The following is a 15,845-nucleotide window of genomic DNA, read 5'->3' on the forward strand; positions in this document are numbered from 1 at the left end:
GCCCCAAGTTTGGCTGTAAACACTTCCAGGTTTAGTTTGTAATCTGTGTGAAAATGCCTTTATGGGAGCTTCCAGCCAATTGGAATTATGCAAGTCATAGGATTGCTGCTTGTGAGGTTGAATGGGTAGGAAAATACTGCAATTGGCTCTTTTTTAGAAAATTGGAAAATAACATCCTTGGCAGGGCAGGTGGGGAGGAAGGTGTTGGTGCTGTTGGCTGACATTTAACACTTGGTGTTTGCCTGAGTTTTGCACAGCAATTGAGCCTCGAGCAGTCAATGCTCAGTGAGCCTCAGGCTTGGTAAGAGTCTTTTGAGTCAGCTGCAGGAGGGTGTAGGGAAAAAGTGAATGGAAAAAGTGCCCAGGCAGCATGCAGGGGTGAATGAGAGCATTGAAGCTGTCAGGTGCTGCTAGTGACACGTCAGTGGGAGGCTGAAAGTGAAAAGTAAACATCAGGAACAGACAAGAATAGAGGCAGTTGTTTGAAACAGATCAAAGTGACCTTGCTGCACAGATTTGCACTAAGATAAACCTGTTTTCTGTATTGTTCCGAGGTGATGAACAGCTCCTCAGCAGTGAGTGCTGCAGGACAGGACTCTGCAGAACTCCAGGCAGCACCTCTGAGTGCATCTTTTGCTCTGTGTGATTTCCTTTTCTCCACTGCATTTTATCTCCAGCATTGAAAGCAAAGTGAAGATTGTCATTACTTTCTGCTAAGTCAGTGTGATTCTGTTGATTCCTCAGACAGTCCCCAAATACCCCACATATCCCACATGTCTTGGGCTTTGATTGTGGCCCTTCAAGTCTGAGGATTGTGACATTTTCCATAATGTGCAGTGTCAGGTATTGAACTGTCATAGAGTGTGATGGTACATAAATCTGTAAATTCGTTTGCGGAGCTGGAGCTGGAGCACCTTCAAAGCTTCATTCTTGTGAAAGCTCAGGAGTCTCTAGGGAGTGCATCAGGTGGGATTGCAAATTGCATCTGGAGGTGAGTGGTGAGTGCAGTGGCCAGGTCAGTGCAGCAGAGTCACTTCACTGTCTGTTCACCACATTATCTCCACAACAGATTTATGATCCTAAAATGAGGGAGCAGGGGCAGCACTGGCAGCAGCTGCTGGGAGGATGTGTGCTCCACCCAGGAGGAAGCACTGAAAGAAGTGGCTTTGAACTTAGCTACTACAAGAAGGCAACTTTTTTTTTCCAAATGTCTGCATCTACCAGAGGAAATTTTAGGCATGTCTTTTACAAGGAGTTCAGGTTAATTTCATCATGTCTTTGAAATCTTTCTTGCAAATTAAGATCCCAAGCCTTAATTAACAAATGTCCTTTCTTTGTGGTACATGAAGCTTGGCTGAAATGCAGAGAATTAAGAACCTTAAAGAAGTGCATAAATTGTAGCAAATACTTCTGCTTTGTTGAGCAGAAGTGGTAAAAAGGATTAGGATTTTAAAAGCATGGAAAGTCACTATCATCTTAATTGAAATTTCAATTTTTAGCTTTTCTGGCTTTCCTATTTTAATAACAATTTTCAGAAGCCAAAGGACAGTTTTCTTATCAGAGGCCCTTTGTTAGGATAGGCAGTTATGGGTGGGGTAAAAGTTGAGCACAGCTGGTGGTCAGTTCACTTAATCACTGATAGATGCAAAACATCAGAGCACAAAGCTCCCAGGAGAATGGACAACACAGAACATTGGGAAAAAATTATAGGCAATTGAAAATCACTTTTCTGGGAGTTCTGTGGGAAGGTGTCCCTACCCATGGCAGAGGGTTTGGAAGAAACCATCTTTAGGATTCCTCCCAGCCCAAACCATTCTGTGGCTCCGTGATCATCACTCGATCACAGATTTTTTTTCAAAGTGCAACTTGGCCTTCAATTTGGAACCTGAGTGTTGATTAAAGAAGTGTACTTGCACTTTTCAAAGGCATTTTGTAGCAGCCCCTAAGCTAGAAGGTAAAGTATCTCCCAAAATGGAATGATTTCTGCCAAAGGAATGGCAAGTGAGTAACAGCTTCTGTGCCCTGCCGTGGCCGTGAATGGCAGCAGTGATTCCCCCTGGCAGTGTGTGTTCCATTCATTCCTCCCCAAAGGAAGGGCTGCAGGTGCATGCCCAGAGTGCAGCAGCTCCCAGGGAGCCTTGGGCAGGCCAGCTGTGTTGAATTGGGCATTTTCTTCAGTGGAGCTGGAAAGAGATGTGGACTGGGAGAAATGCACTAGAAACCATTCCTCCCTCACAGGCAGAAGGAAAACACTACCTAGAAAGGTTTATTTTGCAGGCTGCAAATCCTGCCAATGCAAATCCAGCCTTCGAGACTGGTTTGCTTATAAACAAGGCTTCAAGAGGCCTTTTGACTGCTGCTTTAAAAACAAAAACAAGGAGAAAAAAAAAAAAAAAAAGAAAGAAGAGCTGTGATTTCATTCTCCTGTTTGTTTTCACTGCAGGCTGGAAATACCAGGTTTACCAGTTATTGCACCCCATTCTGGTAGGATTTTCAGGTTCCATCCTGCTACTGATGCACTGATGGTTCTGAGAGATTAATGACAAGTGTTTAACCTCAGCAGTGTGAGATGTGTCCTGCCCATGGGTCAGCAGTGCAGGGCTGGCATTCTGTGCACGGGGATGGCCACAGAGCCTGGTGCCACCAGGGGGGTGACAGGGGTGTGTGGCTGCCGGGTGTGTTTGTTGCCAACACTGCCCGGGGTCACTGTGTCCCCTGGCACACCGGGCAGGGCCATGGCAGGGACAGGGACAGGGACAGGGCAGTGCCTGCTCAGCACTCCTGGGCACAGGGCACAAACACCTTCTGTGTCAGCAAAATGGGGACAACATCTGAGTGGTTTGAAAACTTGTTGCAGCCATGCCTGGTGTTGCAGAAGATGGGAGATAAGGGTTGGCGTAGCTCAGACTCAGTTTTTAATCTAGCAGAGCCTGGAGTCATGTTTAGTGTCTCCTTTGGGATATCAGCTGTTGGCAGGCACTGTAAATGGTCCTCCCATCTGGCAGGGCTCCTGTGGCATTGTGTTCCTTGCCATGGGAGCCAGTCTTGCTGGTGCTGATTGCTGACATTGCTGGTGAGGAGAGGCAGCAAAGTGCAGCCCAGGGGCTGTTTCACTGCTCTGAGCTTGATGCCAGGGCATAGTTAAGGCTTTTCAGCCTAATCCTACATGTACTTCTTGGTGATACATGAACGTGACACCACTTTACAGTGCTAGAACAGAGCCTGGGCCAGCAATAATTTTACAATAAATTTTCCCAGTTTCCTTGCACCCTCCACCTCCCTTCTTTTGTCCTCTTTTCCTCTCTGGAAAGGGCAGTGGCAGATGGAGAACTGTTCCCCATGTGTCCTCAGTGCATTACAATGCTCTGTGCTGAAGGGTTTGCTGTAGTTTCTTTTATAAAAGGCCATTATCAAGGTTCCTGCTATTTCTAAGTTCTCCTGAAGGATTTATTGACAGAGACAAAAAGGCTTCAGTATCTGTTTGCAATATGCAATGATGTTTCATCGTTAGCCCTGAAAGCCCTACTGGCTTCCTTTATTGCTCAATGGGGAGGATTTTATTCCAATTTAAAACCCACTGTTGATATGAATTGGATACTAATTCCAGGAGCAGACTTTTCCCAACATTTCTGGATTCCCCAGAATATTAATTTAAGAAGGTTTTTTTTTTATTTTACTAAGCAGATATGAGTGGAATTTGCTGAGTGCTGGTGGGATTATACCAAAGACAATATTACAAATTACAGTTTCTAGATAAATTCTTGTTGGAAATCTGAGGCACACAATAATAATATTGAGAGAAGGCACATTTTTCATTTTCCATGAAAGCAGCTTTAACTGTTCAACAGAGGTATAAGGTTTCCATCATTTTCCATCTCCAGGTAGAGACTGAAGGTAATTTGGATTCCTGCATACTGTCACACTCAGAAGGTGCTGCAAGCTTGGTTTCTATTTGAAATCCTTAAAAGTTTCCAAATGTTGCTTACTTGGTTTGTAAAAAACAGTTTTGCAAGTAGTAATTAATTTAACTCCTGTAATAAGTGCACTAATCTGGTGTTCTCAATTTACACCCATCATGCTCATAATGAATTTCAGTTAAGATGCTGAACATACTTCTGTATTGCTTAGAGTCAGTCTCATCCATTCTAGTATCTGGTCTCTAAACATGTGCTTTTGGACCGTCCTCCTTTCAATGTGAATTTGGAAGCTTATTGGAAACATTTCTAATGATTCTGAACTTTGTAAATACAGATTGAGTAGGAGGGAGAATGTGTAATCAAATCAAACTGAGTTCATTCTCCTCACCTTTGAACCAATTCTTTTATTTTGCCAGCTGATCCCTAATATCTTCAATGATTTTTTTGAATGATTTGATAGAAAGAGGAAGGGGGAGGAGAAGAGGCTTGGCCAGGATTTCACAACAGAGCCATTTGCTGTCCTCGTGTGTGTGCTAAGAGGGACTTTACTGTTGTTGCAACATCTGGACTGCAGATTATTCAGGCGCAGTCGCTTCCAACAAAAATTAAAATCAAAGCGCTCCATGTAACTTGTCCTCTAACATGCCGAGGAGTTAGTAAGAGGAGAAGAATGTTCTTAGTATGACTCTCATTATTTCTAAAAACATTTAGCCTTAAGTGAGAACACCCAAAGAAAAAAAAAGCTTTGTGTGTTTTGCTTTGTTCTGTGCATGTTTTATCTTTTCTCCCGGAGGAGCCATTTTTCCTCCTTTCTTTTCCAAAACAAGTGCTTGGATTAGCATAAATTATATCCCATCCAAACCAGCTGAAATGTAGAACCAATGGTAAATTGAAGCACTGGGTTCAAATATGGGCATGGGGATTCCTTTTATTGCCATTAAAAGGCAATACAAACTGTCCCAAATGTTGGAAGCCAATGTGGCTTTGCTGGAAGCAGCAATAGCTGAGTGTGAGTGGCCCTGGATCCCTGCAAGAGCCATTACCTCATCCCTGCCTCCAGCTCCTGCTGCCCTTAAACATTCCAGGCACACTCCTGCCTCCCTGCTACGTGCCAGGAATGGGAGCTGAGCTCTGACAATGCCTGCGTGCCTGCTGTTGGAAAATGAGCCCATGAATGGAGGAATTTCGCTGGCTGAGCAGCTCCAGACAGCGGCTGATGGGGCTCCAGGTGCCTGAATTGGAATTCCTTCTGTCCAAACATCTCCAGCGGTCAAATGCTGAGGGTGACAGATGTGACCAGCTGCCTTTGCAGGAATGCAGGGGACAGCTGGCATAGACATGGGAAGGCTGTGTAGGAAAAAGAGTTGAGGAAAAGGGAAGGTCCAATGAACGCTTTCTTGTGTAAGAGTTCATATCTACCAACTGGATTGGGAATTTGTAGGTTGTAATTGGCAAATCAGAAGATGTTTAAACTGTATTGCACAAAAGGTGTCACTTTCAAAGGGAATTTGACTGACAGAGTTTCCCATTTTTACTCAGCAGAGTTGCAGGACTTGAAGCTGAAGTGCTTCTGTTTGGTGTAAGTGTGGTGAGGTGTGGAAGGAGGATATAGGGCAGGGACACGAGAAGACGTAAACACAGGGACTGTTCCTTAATTTAAAGGACACAGTCATCCTGAAGTGTTGTTCCTGACAACACTTGCATAAACATGAGGGCAACACTCAGCCCTGGCACACAGCTCTGAGAGAGGCAGCCAGTTTTCCATATGTCTTGTCCCAAAGTGGAATGTGCTTTGCTCTGCTGGCAGCTACAAACTCCTGCCCCTGCTCTGTGAGAAATGCAGCGGGGTCAGAGGAGGTGAGAACAACCTCACAGAGTGTTTTGGTTGGGTAATTTAACTAAAATATTTCCTTCTTCTTGCCTCCTTTCTTGTGAGGAAGGAAGAAGTGGGGGGACAAAGCAGCAGGCTGCCCACTGCCAAGGGAGGGAATCATGAGGAGGCAGGAAATGCTCTGGGAGGATGACTCAGGGCTGTTTTCACTAGCAAGGACATGTCCAGCTACTGCACTGGAGTGCTTGGGGTGTGCCTCTGTGCCTCTCCACTGTGCTGCCTGCTCTGTTCCTCAGCAATGATGCTTCTTACACGGGAAAATCCTTTTTCTGAAACACCTTTAAACTCCATTTCCCCTCCTTTATTAGAATGAGCCAGACTTTCTGCTCAGGAGCATTTAGGTGCCTTTGATACGCTTTTTGCCCTTTGATACACTTTTTACCCTTTTATAATCAGCTCTGATTCAGGCAATAACTTTTCTGACCAACCTAAACATTCAGTAGCAGTAATAATGTTCAATGTATAATTTCTTGGCACCTTGTTAGGAAATTATGCCATAAAGAAAGTGGTTGGCCAGGCAGAAAGTCATGGTAGAATCATGTAATACAGTTGCCCAATTTCATGAAAATATACATCAACAGAGTTTCCTCTCTTTATTTTGCTCCCCCACCAAACAGAACCAGGCACTGAGATCACTTCCTGGTGAATTCTTTCCTTAGTGGCATGAGTGGAAATTAACTTTTTGTGAACAGAAGTTACTCCAGGTAATTTGGTGCGATTGCAAGTGTGCCCTGACCTTTCCATCTGTGGTTGGAGGTCTTCAATGAACTTCAGAGAATTAATATCCTAATGTGGGAGAAATCATCCCCACTGGGGGCAAACTGTGGTGCTCCTGCCCAAATTATGGGAATAGCAATCTTCCTGTTTCCATGAGATGCAGAAGGGAGAAATGTGTTCTTTTCTGGCTTATTTTCCTCACCCAGGGATTTTTTTTTTGTAATTACCAGAAGATGCAATTTACAGCCAGTTTTTCTTTCTCTTCATTGAATAGTTGTGCAATTGAGAAAAGTACAGCTCAGGGTTCCCACTCAGTTTCTCTCATTTTCCTCCTCTCAATCCCCTTTTGCCTCACTGTGGAGTGAACTCTGACAAGTTGTTTTGGCACTAGTTTGGGCAGTATTTTAAGGATATTGGTTTTTTCCTTCTTAGCCAGAAGGATTAAAATAGACCTAGAGATTCTCTTGGCTTCACTGCAGCACCAGTGGGCTCTTCAGCAAAAGCAAAGCAAAAAGTACAACCATAGAAACAAAACTGAGCTGTGTGCCAGACTAAGGAGAATGTTCAACTAGCTTGTTATTGCCAGCCTGGTTATTTAAAAATATTTAACTTCTTCAATGATTCTAAGAAAAGTCTTAGGTTCTTGCATTAAAAAAGCCATCCCTGTTTTTTAGTGTTGAAGTAATGCTTATTTTTGTGACAACTGTAAATATTTTCAAAATGAGATCGCTGGTATCAAAGGCAAGCGAGATTATTATTATTATTATTATTATTCTTATTCTTTTTTTACAGAGGGCTGGCATCATAGCTGCATTAAACACTCTACCTCTGACATGAAAAGATTTCTTTGGCAGCTGTATGTTTGTGAAGTGTTCCTGTTTGCAGTGAGTTTCTAACAGCCTCTAGGAAATGTTTCTGTACTTCTGGTTTGCTCCTTTTCGAATCGTCTCAGTTTCCCTGTAGCAGAGACAAGGAACCAACAAACACAGGTGTGCCTTCAGAAATCCTGGAGTTACAGAAGTTTCAGCAAGCTGGCTTTGCCCCCTTCCCTCAGTCAGCTGTCAGAGCAGTGTGCTTGTGATTGTTTACACTGTTCATAAATCCCTGCTTTAATTCAGATGGTACTTCTGGCATTGCTGGCTATTGGAAATGGCCCATGCTCGTTTGTTAATTAATCTCTCATTTTACAGCTCTCTTACTGGCTGAGCTGTAAAAGGAAATACAAAGATTTCATGTGGTTTAGGGTGTTTGTAAGCTTTACATATTCAGCTTGTCAGGAATGGGCAAGGCTTTGTCCACCTTAGTGCTGTGGTTTTGTGGCAGGTTTCTGTTCCAGGCAGTGCTTGTTACTCCTCCTCTCCTTCTCTTGGCTGCTGTGGACACAGGCACTTGATCCACACTGTGGCTTGGATACTACAGTGATGGTGCAGCTGTGGGGAGTGCTTGACTGGATTAAAAAAATAATAATAAAAACCAAGCCAAACCAAACCACCAAACCATGCTGAAAAAAAAAAAAAAAAAAAAAAAAAAAGGCAACAACAAAAAGAAAAGAAACAAAAAAGAAACCCAACCCCAAAACACCTTTTTGGCCTCTTTCAGTTTGTCAGAAGCCCCAAACCAGCCACAGGAATGTGAGAGGAGCCTGCAGGCAGTGCCACTGCAGTGCTCACCAGCTCAGCACTGGGGCTTACTGGGATTGTCCTGCCCCAGGACTGGCTGCACCAGGGCATCCTGTGCTGATCCCTCTTCCCATCCAGAATCCAAATAAAAGCTTTTCCTCCACTACATTCATTTGTCAGAATCATTGCAGTGTTTTTGTAAAAGCAGTATTTCTTGAAAATTTAAGGAGAACAGTTTGGATATGTATAGGAAGTCAATAAGGTTTTACCCTTCTTCCAAGGAGGAGCTGTCTCTGCCTCCCTTCTCAGACTCTGGCAGGTCTTGAGCCCTTCTAGATCTGGCCAGTACTCTCTAAGAAATGAGCTTTTTAAAATATACTGGCTTGATCTGTTATTTTGAAGTTTGCATTAATGCTTCCATCATTTTATTTCCCTTAGAAATCACTTTAAACTAGCCTAAATGTCTTGTTATTAATCAGTTTCTGGCAAGATCCTTAGTCCTTTGATCAACCTCTGAGAATTTTATGAAAAAATTTTGCACATCTTCTGGTGTTGATTTTTTCTTCTTCTTTCAGTAGATCCTTGTGATTTTTTTTGGTTGGTTGTTTCATTTAGGTTGTTTTGTTGGGTTTTTTTGAGACAGAAGACCTTTTTAAACTTATTTTGGAAGCAACCTTGTAAATATCAAAAGTTCTCTAAATAACTACATCATCAGCTATGCAAGGTGCTCATGTTAGAGGGTTTATTTTGATATTAGTTAATGTATTCAAATCTGAAAATAACTGCTCTGCTTCTGCTGCTTCCTCCATTGCTATTTATAGATTTCTTATCTTGTCTGTTATTGGTCTGTGTAATTAACAAGCCGTCAGTGGGAATTTTCCTAATCACAAAAGACTCTTAGTTGTAAGTACAAAACAGCCTCTGCCCAACTCTGAGCAGACAGAGAGGAGGATAACCTATCCAGGTGTCCTGTCCTGTTCCATCCTGACCCTGTGTCCCTCCCTTCTGCACCCAGTCAGACACTTGGCAGAGCCAGGCTTTGGTGAACAGGAAGGTGTGTTCAGTTTGGAACAGCTGGGTTTGCCAGCAGAGAATCCCTGGCTGCTGCTGGGGGTGTTCACACCTGGCCTCCCCACAGCCTGCCAGGTCCCTGGTGGGGAAAAAAAACACCTTGGGAAGGAGCAAACGAGTTTCTGGTGCTTTGCTGGAGAGCAGCACCACAACCTTACCATCCTCCTGTGCATTTAGGGAGCAACTCCTTCAGACTTGGTGGTGTCTGAAATTTCTGGTGTTGGAGGTGACTTAAATTTCCATTATCCTATTTAGTTCTTCAGTTTCTCTGGCTTTGAAAGGAGACAAAATGCTGCTTATGTTAAAAGCAGAAGGGAAGGCCCCCTTGAGTGCATTTTTCTCTGAACCTATTGTTAACTTCACTTTTGAAGTAAATTTTCCTTGGAAATACAGCACTTCAGAACACTTTGGAAGAGTCATCATTTTCTGGTAAGTACTTTTCCTGGTGAATAGGATAATGTCCCTCCTGGTGGGAGGTGGGAAGGAGCTTAAGCAGCAATAAACCCTGAGCCTGCCTGCCTTACCAGTGATTGATCAAACAGGGCAGGAGCAGCCTTCATTCCTGCAGCCTGGGGCTTCAGGTGTTATTTTCATATTATTGCTGCCAGGTTACAGCTTTTGTAACAAACTGGAGTATTTTAAATAATCCTAGACTGCTTTCAAATAATCCCAGACTGCAAAACTCCCTGATATTTCACTCCAGCATTGATGGGAAAAGAGCTCTTGGCTTCCAGTGTTTTGTAAATGGATTTTTAACTCTGTTTTGGACACTCATCTAGCCTGGTTTGAAGGGTATTGGAATCAAGTGACTTCATATTACCAAACCAGGGCAAAGCTTCTTAGGTGAAAAAGCAAACCCTGACTTATGTAAAATTATACAACCAGAGAGGGGCTGATAAAAAAGTAATTATTTTATCTTTGTGATGATTTTAAATGTTCAGGCTTATGCAGGTGTTAGGAATTCAACTTGGTTTTTAGTACAGTAAGTAATGATCCATTCTATCTGTCAGGGAAAGGTGATCTTTGGATTAAGCTGTGGGGTTTGAGTGCTGTTTTCTACTTTGACAGTCACTGGAGAGGAGCTCTCCTGGGTTTGCATCTCTCTGAATTTACTGGACAAGTGCAGCTCACTAACAAGGGGGATGGGGAAAACTGTTCCTGTTTTTGTTGAGTGCTGTGAATTTAAATTTAGAAAGATTAAGGATTCTGAAATACAGTTTAAAAGCATATGAACATAGCAATTACATTACTTACAGAAAAGGGACTTTTTGGGATGAAGGAGATTAGTTTTAGAAGATGACCGTGTGTGTAATCTTATTTCAGATGAAAAGAGCCACAAAGCCTGATGCAAGAAATTGAGATTTGAGAACTCCCTTTTGATTAAATTATATATATTTCTCTGATCTGTCTAATTCTTAATAGGGTATTAAGTGTATAATAATGGAATGTAAAAGAGTAGGAGAACTGAATGATGATGTATTTAGCAATGTTATTTGCAATTAAAACAAGGGAAGGGTTATGGTTGTGTGATCAAACTTGCATAAAAATAGCACGGTCACCTTGTCCTCTCTGATTGATTTTGCTTGCCTTAAAGGAAATGTCTTTTAGGTCATCCAGCAAGCTGCAAACCACCCACTCTTACAGGTGGACATTATAGCATAATTCCATAAAAAAATAAACCTGCTGATGGAATTACTGGTTCTGTAAAGATTCTCCTTGAATATTTTTAATAGCAATGATGGTTTTCTGCTGCATTGCACTGCTGGATGATGCAGTGCACAGTTTGTGCTCTAAAGGGGATTTTGCAGCACTTGAGAATAAAGCAGCATTTGGCTTTATAAGCAATATCTTTTATTGCCAGCTCTGTCCCAACCCTCCTCCTCAGCACACACTTCTTAATAAGTTAAAATAAATTACTTTGGTTTGCTTTGTTTTGGGATGTGAAAGTGGTTACAGCTGAATCTGGAGCTGTGTAAAGTGATGTAAAACACTGCAGAAACTGGGAAGGTGCTTGTCTGAGGGAGGGAAATCTGGGGCAGTGGGTGTGTTAAAGGAAGGAACCAAAAGTCTCAATTAGATGAGAGTTGCACCATTTTTAATTGAGTTTTTTTGCTTGACTGGCCATAGTTTTCCCCCTTATTTTTTGTTCTCTCAGCTTGCAAGTGACACCACTTCAGATGTTTTTATTCATTAAGTTTAACTTTTGCCAGCAGGCAGGGGGAGGTCAGGAGAGCTCCTTGTTTCTTGTTTTTCAGCAGCAGCTTTTCAGTTCAGTTTGTGCCTCTCTCCCAGCAACAGGAGCTCTTAGTACTGGTGTTGGGCTTTGTTTCACTGGCCAGGGAGGCTGTTTGCATCCAAAGGTTCTCCTTGAGAGGGTTCTGGAGCAGGGAATGTGTGAAAACAGGCAAAGATGTGTCTCAAAGCTGTCAGCTCTTAGCAGTGAGCAATGCATTCAGCTGGACACTCCTGCAGCTCCACCAGCCCATCCTGCTGGGACATTGGTTAGAAGTGACTGAATATATTCACCGCCATTGACAGAACCGGTGTGGAATTTGAACCAGATGTGCTCAGGAGGAATGGAAGGGAAGTCAGACTCTTGCACTGTCATTTGTCCCCAGAAAACCTGAGAAGGGAGTGCAGTACCTGATCGAGCGCGGCTTCGTGCCCGACACGCCCGTGGGGGTCGCGCATTTCCTGCTGCAGCGGAAGGGGCTCAGCCGGCAGATGATCGGAGAGTTCCTGGGCAATCGGCAGAAGCAGTTCAACAGGGACGTGCTGGAGTGAGTATTGGCTGGGCAAGGGCGAGCCCTGCCCTCCCTGCTGCACCTGCTGGCTGCAGGCCACAGAAATGCTGTTTCATTCCCCTCCTTAATTGGGCTTCATTTGGAGGCTGCACATGCGCTTCACACCTTGGAATGGGAAAACACCATTTACACCAGGAAGGGGAAAAGGGCTTTTGACATTCTAACAGAACTTGCAATAATGGGAAGCCTGTGAGCATTATTGCAGAACTGGTAATAAAGTTTAGGTGAGGATTGGAAAGGGTGTGAGAAATGCCAGGCTCGTTGTTTCATTGTGCTTTAGCATAAAAGGAAAAATAGTAAAAGCAAGGTGTAAGAATCCCTTGTCAAACAACAAACCAAATAACTATTTAGTGCAATACAACAGCAAGGGGAATAAATAGCTTGCTGTTAATCTACATTAGCTACAGTGTTACTGGAAGAAAAACATGAGCTTCTGCAACTTGTCATTGTATATCTATACATTTAAGAAAAAGCTTTTAAAAGTGGATGGTGCTTTCTGTGGTTTCTGCATTACAGTGCTGTTGCTTGCAGTGATTCATGTCTGGTCATTTCAAAACTAAAAGCTAAGCTTAAAGGAAATTTATAAGCCTCTGATTTTAAAGCAGTCTTTAAACAAAGTATTAGAATGACATAGTTCATGTTGCTGATTATATTAAAATGGTTCCCTTTTATTTTTTGTCAGCACTGTATTTTCAGAGCAAGAAAATAATTATTTCTCCACAAATGTTAACTGAAAGTCATGGCAAATGATGGGGAGATGAGAATTACAGTAATAATAGGAGAGTATCCAAACAAGGTTATTTTTTCTCTCTGCAATTAAGAATGTTCCTAGACACAGAGCCATTTGGTACAGATTATTGTGCTTGCTGCAGGCTGTCTGAGATATGATATTTTGAGCAGTATAAACTATTTATTATTGTTGGAGGCATTGTGATAGTTGATTGGCCTGGAAGCACAGAACTAATAATTATTTGTGGCAGTGGTACATCACTTACAATGATCAGACATTTGTCATTCCTGTGGCTCTTCAGTTAAAAAACACAAGGGTCTGTTCACATGTGCACATTCTCATTGATCTGTTATTTTCAACCTCCCTTCACAGCTTACCTGCAATTATTGCAATTGCTGCTGAAAGTTTAAAAAACAATTCCAAGAATCTCCGTCAGATAGAAAGTTGAAAAGTTTTTTCTGTTTCAAAATCTTCCCTTTGGTACTGTGTTGATAGAAATGAGGAGACATGATGTGCGTCTGTTTTTGTCCTAGCTGTGTGGTGGATGAGATGGACTTCTCCACAATGGAGCTGGATGAAGCACTCAGGAAATTTCAGGCCCACATCCGTGTCCAAGGAGAAGCCCAGAAGGTGGAGCGGCTCATTGAAGCTTTTAGGTAGGATGTGAAATAAGTCCCTCAGTCCCCAGAAATCTGCTGCTTTGCAGTCAGACTGCAGAACTGGGGAACCTGGGCTTATCCAAGTCACTTTCCTGATTATTTTCAGTGTCATCATGAGGTACAAACACTTTCAAATATGTCTTGTTTGGGAGGGGAGGTTGCTAAGTATGGAATAGGAAGTTTCATTTGCTGGTGTTGTTCACGTGTGGCATTTGTATTAATAGAACTTTCTCAGAAGTTCTTTCTGGCATCAGTTGAAAAGATACTCGAGGATTTTTGAAAATCTCTAAGAATATATTTAGATTTAGTAGTTTATATGAGTAGAATTAAAAGCCTATGTACTTTCTTGAGTGTGTATACTCCTGACTCTTCATTAAATACTTCAACAGCAGTGGGAGAAAGAGGAGTCACTCATCAGTACTGACAGAGGTGTATCCAGGGCAGGATAAGTTGGAAATCACCACATGGCAGTAAGCCAAAATCAATGCTGTGTTCTTAGCTGCTATTGGGGTATTAATCACTGAAAAAAAACAGGATACAGAAGTTACTGTAGTAAGTGAAGTTACAGTTAAGGAGAACCAAACTCCTTGCACGTTCAAGGACTGCCTTAGGAAAACTTGTGGATGGAAAGCTAAAGCTGTGTCTGGGCAGGGAGCAGCAGCTTGCTGAGGCTCTGGAGTGCAGCAGGTGGGTTATTTGTGCATTTGGGCAGTGCCTCCCAGCCCTGACAGCCTCCCTGGTGTTCCCAGCCAGCGTTACTGCATCTGCAACCCGGGCGTGGTGCGGCAGTTCCGCAACCCCGACACCATCTTCATCCTGGCCTTCGCCATCATCCTGCTCAACACCGACATGTACAGCCCCAACGTCAAACCCGAGCGCAAGATGAAGCTGGAGGACTTCATCAAGAACCTCAGGGGTAAGAGAGCCTCAGGGCAAAGCTCCTCAAAGCTTCTCCCTGGCACTGTCCCTGCAGGGACACTCTGTGTTTTTTGGGAACAACCTCACGCTGCTGTCACCTGGCTGCCATTTGGACAGATTTCAGTCGTTTCTGTAATGGCAAAATAGAATTAATTGTGTCATATTTTGTCATTTTTGTCTTTCTTGAGTGGATGGATGTATTGTCAGGACCTTTCATTTTAGGACCAGTAAAACCAAAATACTTTTGGTGTTCTGGAATTTCAGATCTTGAAAGTCTAAGTCCTGGTTGGTGATTTTATTCCCTGAGATTTATATAAGGCAGCAGTGAACAACCTGTGCTTAGCAGATGTCCCATCTTAGTTTAAAGTTTAAGTTAGTGCTGAGATTTTATTGTAAAATCCACAAATACTCCAAAGGCCTGATATGCATCTCTTGGCATAATGCTGCAGTTACATTTGTGGAGTTAGCCACAGCACATTCTCTCTGGACTGCAGCATGCATGCCAGCAGTTCTTGTTACTGCAGGCATTTCTGTATCAGGCTGCCTTGCTGCAGTAAATCACTGCATCACAAAGGGTGGCATGTGGAAGGCTTGGCCATGTGGCACAGAACAGAGGGGGTTTTGCTTGCTTCTATCTGCAAACAAATTGTATTTTATCACTGTATTTTTTATGGAAGCCGTTGTTGCACTGGGGTGACAAAGTATTCTATCTTTGTTTCTGAAGGGGAGATAAGAGTTTATTGCTTTAAAACCTGTTTAAAAAAGAGACATGCTTCTCTCTGTCCCTAGAAAACCCAACTTTAAGTCACTTAGTGAAATTGGACTCCTTCCATTGCTATTAAAAATTCAGGATCAAGCATTCATGCCATTGGTGTGGCATTTGTTAGAATGATAATCACACAGTGCTAAACAATAATATTGGATCTGGGCTATTTTGTCCAGATTAAACTAGTTCTTTTTGAAATATTAAATGAAATATTGACTAAACAATTATAATGCATTCATACGTTTCTCACATAGGAAATTATTTCATGAATCTTGAGTAAGAGACAGAGGCAAAATGAAATTATTCTTCTGCTTCCTCCCAGGGGTTTATTCCTAGGAGAATGTCATATGGAGATTTTAGTGTCTGAAAAGGAATTTAACTCATTGCAGCTTTAATACCAAACAGAGGTGTGAAAGAAAAAAAAAATCCTTTAGTGTGAGAGCATCAGGGGGTAAGATGGTTGGGACAGACTGAGACGAGAGATCTCTGCAGCCAGGTCTGGAACTTGGGGTTTATTGCACAGGGCCTGGGTGCAGGGCCCTGCTGGGATTTGGGGTTTATTGCAAAGGGCCTGGGTGCAGGGCCCTGCTGGGATTTGGGGTTTATTGCACAGGGCCTGGGTGCAGGGCCCTGCTGGGAGCTGCAGCCACAGCTCAGAGCAGGCCCGAGAGAAGAGAGGGGGAGAGAGGGTGAGAGGGTGAGAGAGTAAAAGGGGAAGAGAGTAAGGGAGTAAAAAAGGTAAGAGAGTAAAAA

The 15,845-nt window shown here is 42.9% G+C and overlaps 1 protein-coding gene across 8 annotated transcripts in view; it reads left to right on the forward strand.

Moving 5' to 3' along the window:
• Positions 1-15,845, forward strand: part of IQSEC1 (IQ motif and Sec7 domain ArfGEF 1) — a 301,086-nt gene that overhangs the window by 262,069 nt on the left and 23,172 nt on the right. For all 8 annotated transcript variants that reach the window (XM_058032105.1, XM_058032106.1, XM_058032109.1 and 5 more), the window contains 3 exons: positions 11,834-11,995; positions 13,283-13,405; positions 14,158-14,324. In XM_058032105.1, coding sequence (XP_057888088.1) covers positions 11,834-11,995; positions 13,283-13,405; positions 14,158-14,324 — 452 coding nt within the window. The remainder of the gene's footprint in view (positions 1-11,833; positions 11,996-13,282; positions 13,406-14,157; positions 14,325-15,845) is intronic.

Source organism: Melospiza georgiana, chromosome 11 (genome assembly GCF_028018845.1).
Source record: "Melospiza georgiana isolate bMelGeo1 chromosome 11, bMelGeo1.pri, whole genome shotgun sequence".
In the NCBI taxonomy this organism is placed as follows: Eukaryota; Metazoa; Chordata; class Aves; order Passeriformes; family Passerellidae; genus Melospiza; species Melospiza georgiana.